General features: G+C 40.4%; 1 protein-coding gene across 1 annotated transcript in view; it reads right to left on the bottom strand.

Moving 5' to 3' along the window:
• Nucleotides 1–5696: 5696 nt before the first annotated feature.
• LOC145415590 (gamma-aminobutyric acid receptor alpha-like) overlaps nt 5697–7668 on the bottom strand; it is a 336377-nt gene continuing 334405 nt past the window's right edge. Inside the window, exon 12 of the mRNA XM_080284811.1 lies at nt 5697–6028. Within this exon, the coding sequence (XP_080140937.1) occupies nt 5702–6028 (327 nt within the window). The 3' untranslated portion in view covers nt 5697–5701. The remainder of the gene's footprint in view (nt 6029–7668) is intronic.

Raw genomic sequence — 7668 nt, 5'->3', positions numbered from 1 at the left:
ATTACTATTGAAAAGATAAGTTATTTGTCACTTAACAGATAATTATATGAGGAAAGGGCACATACATGTGTAAGAAACATCTTGAAAAAATACTGCAGAGTAGTGATGGGAGGACCAGAGCAATGAAACAAGAGGGGATGGGCAAATACCATTGCTTGCATCTTATGTGATACAACATGCCCCGAGGCCCTGACCACCCATTTTTTATATGGTAATGGCACAGGTAAAGGGAACGTTTATAAAAAAAGAGAAATAATGTCCTGCTCTACATCTCTTGAGAAAATATTCCCCACCCAAAATTATTACAATACAAGCTTAGTTCAATTCTTCATTCCTAAGTCTGTTGACACAACGGTTAATGTATGTATAGTATTTTTTTTTTTTTTTTTAAGTAGCCCCCCCCCCCAAAAAAAAAAGCCAATTTTACTGCGTTTGGGAGGAGACTTGGATTGTTGACTTTCCTCCTAATAAGGAGTTATTGGGAGGAAGTTTTTAACGAACAACAGGAAATTAAGGAGTAGTGCTGGGCCTCAGGGCATGTTGTATCACATGACATGTGGGCAATGGTATCACTGCCTGTCCCCTCTTGTTTCGTTGCTTTTTGGTCCCCACATCTCTACTGCCGATGCACTTTTTTTTTTTTTAAACGTTTTTTACACTTGTTTAATTAATGATTTCGTGGTATTTTGTGAAAATCCCTGTTTCTGTGTTGTTGGCTTCTGTAAGTTTGTTTTTTCCGTCTCTCTCTTCTTATCGTAATTCCATGTATTTCAAAATTCTTCGTCGCTAGGCCTGATGATGGAACGATGTGGACTGCAACCCTGGTTCTTGTATTATCGCCAGCTTTTACAAGGCGGAGCTATTGTGTTTTTGCCCGTCTGCGAGTGTGTGTGTGTGTGTGTGTGTGTGTGTGTTTGTGTGTGTGTGTGTGTATAGATAGATAGATAGATAGATAGGTGGCTTCATTTCCCTCTATATCCTGTGGACTTTGATCGGAAAATTTGAGGGGTCTCCACTAGCTTTGTCGCTCTGATCCCCAAATAAGGCATAGCTCCGTACACCAGACACTATGTCTAATATCCAGAAATTACAGGACGAAAAATTGTCAATGAAATACCATTCACAATATAATATTTATTTCGTTATACACTACATGTCATGCATATTGCAAAAATATACTGTAGTTGCTCAGTTACTTCCATGGCCCGTTTACGATAGCTTACAGGAATGTTCTTACGACTAGAATAGTATTATCTCTAGTTTTTTGCTAAAAGCAAAGTTGATTTGATTGTTTTATTTGGAACTCTACTATTGTCGTCTAAGGAAAAAATCGGATCGTTTCGCAGCATCTGTCACCCTTTCCATCGTGTATCATAAGCCAGTTTAAGGAGGCTGGCTCATTTCTCAATGCGACAACGTTTTGGACGCTTCAAATAAATGGACTAACTAAGTTGGTGCAAATGGAGTAAGGCCTATTGTTTGCATATTACTATAATACGTTATGATTTTTATTTATTTATTTCTGCACATATGTAATATATTCTAGTGATAAAATATATGTGATTCAAATATACACCCATACTATAGTTTAATTACAGTCTGCAAATCAGATTTCAGGGATATGGTTCTTTGCGTCAGAGGGATCGAACACGCGAGACTAAAATGTCTACTGAATGCAATCGAATCGACTGACAGGTCAGGGATTATATATATATATATATATATATATATATATATATATATATATATATATATATATATATATATATATATATATATATATATATATATATAATATTCAACCGCCAGTTTGAAAGAATGAAACGTAACAACAAGTGGATATTTCAGGGAAAGTAAATGTAATTAACCACTATTTTAGATAGTCGAGGACAAATATCCCCCTTAAGGAAATACAGTAAGTGCCTATTGTGACTGTGACTGGGCGGATGGTTTTTGCCTTGCGGAGTTCTGTTCTCTGTTTCCTTGGAAGTGGTGTTGTCTTCGACGAAGCACGATGAGAACTCAATTAGCCAAGTTGAAGTTAGTGGCTATTTTCCTGAAATTAAGTTTTAAACATACGGTATTTTTTCGCTTGTCCTTTAAAAATTTGGTACTACTGAATGACGCTTATGAGTAATAGCTACGTTTGACTGAAAACAGACTTGAATTTTCGAAAATATGGGTGGAAAACATGGCAGACCATGTGAGTTTAAGGGGACACTCGTAGACATGTCGTAATGTTCACTAGAAATCATTAACAATCGTATCGTATCGTTCATAAAGCTTCATGATGTTTGCATGCGTCGGTCTTGGTCAAATAATGGCGGTTCTCCATGCTGCTCGATCTCTGGCAGTCTCCCTATTCAGTCCATTATCCCATTGGTCGCACTCTATGACCTCATCCCAGGTCTTTTTCAATATGCCTTTCGTAACCCTACACCCGACGTTCACACTTCTCACGTCCCTCACCCAGTTGTCATCCTCCAGCCTCTCTACATGCCCAGACCATCTCAATTTACCCCTCCTCATCACAACTCCAATATACTTCAGTTCCATCCTTCTTCTTAACTAATCAGTCCTAAACCTAGCCTCCCCAGGCCTTGCACTCAAGGGCGCGGTACACATCCATTACACTCCTAACACATGCCGCATTCAGAGATTCCTTAACACGGAGGGAGAGCCCTCGCAATGTCGGGAGAGGCAACAACTCCCTGAACTTTAGTCTTAGAAAATAAGTATTAAATATCCAGACCTAACCAAAACCTAATTTTGATTTTAAAAAACGAACAAAATCGTTCATAATAGCTGATAACTATGGAGGGTTTTGATGTGACGTCATCAGTTCTAATGATGGAGGACAAGCCAAGCTGGCAAAATGGCAAATTTTTTCAATATTCACGGTTATGACAGGAGTGATCGTTCGGGGCCGGATTAACCTCGCTGAAGACCCAAGGCTAAGCTAGATATGGGGGCCACTATCCAGGGTAGGGACCCCCACCATAATTAGAGCTTGTATATTGCCAACTGGTGTAATTTTTAACATTTATCCATTCAACTTTTAAGTCTTTTTTATACTCTTTCTAATAAATGGGGCTCTTCTAGGGTGGCCGTCTTAGGCTGTAGTCTAGTCAGCTTGGTGGTTAATCCGCCCCGGACCATCATTACATTTTGTTTACTGCCAGCTACTGTAATTTTCATCGTCTATCCATTAATCTTTAAAGTTTTACTAACCCATTTATTATTTATTTATTTACAAAATGGGGGACCCCCTTCAAGGGTACGGGCCCTAGGCACGTGCCTACAGTGCCTATGGGATAATCCGGCACTGAATTGATCAAGGGAAACACTTACGAGTACTACAGGTTGCCGACAATGCTTGAAATCAGGGAGAAAACAATAAAATTGACTGAGGAGAGGAGATGCGTATGGTTTGCTCCGCAGAAGCAAAATGAAAGCTTAACGTAGGAGGGCACGTGAGACAATATTATTTCTCAAATAGCATATACTTTCGTCGTATATCGTTCTCCACATTTATCGCGTACATACAGTACACTGTTGTTTATCGATACCACCATTAAATTAATATTTGGTAATGAAAGCTGAATTTCTTCTCCATTCACTACACATTTGCCAGTAACTGGTTGTGACCGCACCCCTCTAATACCTTTAAACCCATCCTATTGTAAACATCAAGACTTCGATAACTTTTGAGGTCATCGGCTATTTAAGATCTTGCCGAGATTACACTACTCGACAAATTTCAACTTTTCATCTACAGTAGTTCGCAAATGACAATGGGTGATTTGAGGTAAATTGACGGCACTAATTACAATTATGTTTGTACTTTTTCTGTATGTAGTGCTGCTGCACATCGCGGCTGTCCCATAAACACAGGAAGCAACAGTAAGTCGTGAAACCTCCTTGTAGTCCAAGCAGCGTGGCTACCGCTTTTAAATCGCTGCAGGTTTTCCATCGGAATTCGTCTTACGCAGTCAAAACGAGGAGTTTTTGCATCGATTCGTACGTTTCCTTCATTTCAGGAGCTAAAACAAGTGGTATACTGGGTAACATGTTCCCTCTGTGGAGGAAAACAGCCGTCAGACATAATTTGCTGGATTCAGCAAAAAGTCACCATTCGTCAGGATCATGAATCCTTTCCAAGGCTTAGACCTGCGATACTGCCACAGTAGCATACTCCTCTGTCTGACTTGAAAACAAAACATTCAAAAAATTTTTATTGCTTCCTGAAACTCGTCACCTTTGTGTCTGGATACAACTAGTTCCATTCCTGCAATCTCGAAGTGAGTAGTTCTGACTGTTGTTTTGATAAAAAATAGGTCACGTACGAGATCGTTAAGGTCGCCTTGGGTGACTAGATGGGGTACTTTGCCAGACGGCTGACATTTGGAGTCAATCAGGGGCAGCTACCCCATGTGCCTCTTCATCTTCATCCTCATCGGAAGTCTGGAATACATATTTACTTCTTGGTGGCCTTGGAATGGGAAGGTCCTCTGTGTGATCAACCAGCCTTATTGCCGACGGTAAATTTGGATAAACAATGCTGCTTTTGTTTTTTTTTTAAGAAAATCCCACAATTTTTGTCATGCAAAAGTTGCAATCTGTCGTGTGGTCACTAGGTTCTCTCCACAGCACGGGAACAGTGAAAGGCGTCCCTGTTTTCCTTCCTGCTAGGCATTGGCGAAGAGAGTTGGAATAAGTCACGCAGCAGATATGGGACGCCCATCGTTTGTCTTGGTCGCCAGTCTTAACGCAATGTAGAGAAGCTGTCTTTACAGGGGACGTGACGATTTGTTTCTGTTTCTTTGGAGTGAAACTTCCACATTTATAATAAAAAGCATTAAGATCATTCACACATCTGCGAGACTATCCAACCCATAAATCTGAAAGAAGAGTTATATTATGCATAATGAACTTACATAGACATATTTTAGATAATGGATGTGGACAAAAAGCAGTGTACATACTGGATATTATTCACTGCATATATATATAAAGAAGAATAAACAGCACGAATAAAGCAATGAAAAGAAGGACCACTGTACTCTAGGGATGCGTCACGCTATTGCCTTGGGACACCCATTTTTGTCTCTGAACTGAAATTCTTGTCGAGTAGTGTTATCGGATAACGATGGCTGGGTAACATATCCGAGAATGCACGTTCCAGTCACTTCATCAACAACTATTTCATTTTTTTCCCTATAATGCTTCATATCTTGACCAAATTCAACCTTGTACATACGAGAAGCTTTGGATCGACTCTTCCATGTCTTATTAACTTCCGAGATGATGAAAATAGAAATTTTATTGCAGACTCAGGTCACCCTGATTTCAATGTTTACTTAAGTTTCCTCTCAACATGGTGGGATTCCAAGCTGATGACGTCAGTACAAACCCTCTATGTGAGTGGAAGTATAAGATAAGCCGGAATGTTCATACTATAATAATGTTTATGCTGTTGCCTGTCATGCATGGAAGCTGGTCATGCAGTGCATCTATATATATGATGTGCTTACAAGGATTTTGCAATGATTATTTATACAGTACGTGATTCTGTGTGTCTTGGAGAGAGAGAGAGAGAGAGAGAGAGAGAGAGAGAGAGAGAGAGAGAGAGCAAACTGATGAGGTGAATGAGTAAAGACAGGCAAGTTAAATAAAAAAGAAAAATGAGTAAATTAAATTATCAGAGATGGTTTGCGGGCCAGGGGTCTTGAGAGAGGTACGTGTACCAATAAAGAAAATTAATAGCCAAAAAAGCGAGAGGAAACAGCACCCTTGAAATCTCATCCAGGTTTGAGACAGAGTTTGCCTGTAGTTGCATCGCCCTTCTCCCGCTCAATCCTCCTACCCCTCCCCCGGCTCTTCTGCTGACCGCTCCGCCTCCCCGTCTCTCCTGCCTCCACTTTTTCTCCATCATGGCTCCTTCCCTCTCATTGTTTTCCTCCTCCTTGCCGCCTCCTCTGAAGTTATGCTGTATTTGTTGTTGCTGTAGCCGCTGTTCTTTCGTGTCCTGCAGAGAAAAAGGGATATAGCATACACACACACACACACACACACACACACAAACACACACACACACACATATATATTTATGTATATATAAACACACACACACACACATACAAACACTCAGAGAGAGAGAGAGAGAGAGAGAGAGAGAGAGAGAGAGAGAGAATTGTTATGCCTTGTTAGAAGGACACAAGTTAAGAGTGAGAACAGTGTATGCTAGAAAGCACTGAGAGGGCGCATACCTCCGCCAATGCCGGATCCAGATCCGCCCCCCAAATTAATTAGTTCGTTCTTGGCGCATGGACCACCCTTCCACAAAATTTCATTGAAATTCAGTGAGAACTTTTGGAGATATTGTATGGACAAACAGACAAAAATAGGTGAATACATAACCTCCTCCAACTTCGCTGGCGGAGGTAATGAGTTAATTGAGAGGGGCATGTGGAGTTAAATGAAGAGACAGGCTGACACATGAGGAAGTGAAGGAGCGTTGTGGTGTGGATGTAGATGTGATAGAAAACGTTAGGAGAAATACATTTTGGTGGTTTGACCATGTGGAAGGAATGAAGAACGAAAGACTAACAAGGAGAGTGTACGTGAGTGAGGTGGACGGGGTCACAGGGAGGGGAAGGCCGAGGATGTGATGGAGGGGTGGAGTGGAGAGGTATATGAGAGAGGAGGGTGTGGGCTGGGGGAAGGGCAGTGAAATGGCGGTGGACAGGCCGACATAGAGGCGATATGTTTGTGGCCACCCCTTACGGGACTAATGAGTCTCGCAATAGACAGATAGTCATGTCAGTAGTATTAGGTTAGTGTTTTATATCAGGAGATGTGAGAAACGTTCAAGAGATTTCTGCATGTCTGTTTTGTTTTCTTTCTATCTTTAGGAACTAATTTTTGTCATTATTGTTACTGTGTCTTGTTACGTGCATTGTTGCCTGGGAAAATGTGAGTTCTTTGCTGGGTTCTACAGTGTTCTGGGCTGCACTGATAGGTGGAGTCGGGGGGGGGGGGAGGGAGGAGTATTTAAAGGGCCGTGTTCCCCCCAATACAATTCAGTTCAGTTTAGCCAAGGAGCCTGGGAGTACCAGACCGTTTGTGATCGAGAAACACTTGCCGTTTAGTGAAAGAGTCAGTAATGGGCAATCAATGAACAGTGAGTCAGTGACTAGTCAGTGAGTCAGTAGCGTATGGACAACGCTACAAAGTCCATGACAGAGTTGGTGAGTCAGACGGTGAGATCAGTGAAGGACGGAGTAGCCAAGAAGTCAGTAAATGGAAGATAATCAGCCAGTGATCGGACAGTGAACGAATACTGGTGAATGAAAGACAGAGTTAACATGGAAGTGAAAAGTCATTGTTTTACAACTGTATCTCAGCTGTGCCTAGATGGAATAAAACTCTTGAAGCTTTCATCTGCCTCTGATTAACAACATGGTCTGTCTGAGTGTTGTTCTCGACGTATCAACGAACCACTAAGGCTGTAACTATATATATATATATATATATATATATATATATATATATATATATATATATACAGTATATATATATATATATATATACAGTATATATATATATATATATATATATATATATATATATATATATATATATATATATATATATACACACCCATCA

This window comes from Coenobita brevimanus, chromosome 103 (assembly GCF_032717465.1).
Source record: "Coenobita brevimanus isolate Jiangsu-jjx chromosome 103, ASM3271746v2, whole genome shotgun sequence".
Lineage (NCBI taxonomy): Eukaryota > Metazoa > Arthropoda > Malacostraca > Decapoda > Coenobitidae > Coenobita > Coenobita brevimanus.
Note: the sequence above shows the minus strand (reverse complement) of the source record. Positions and strands in the feature narration are given on the sequence as shown.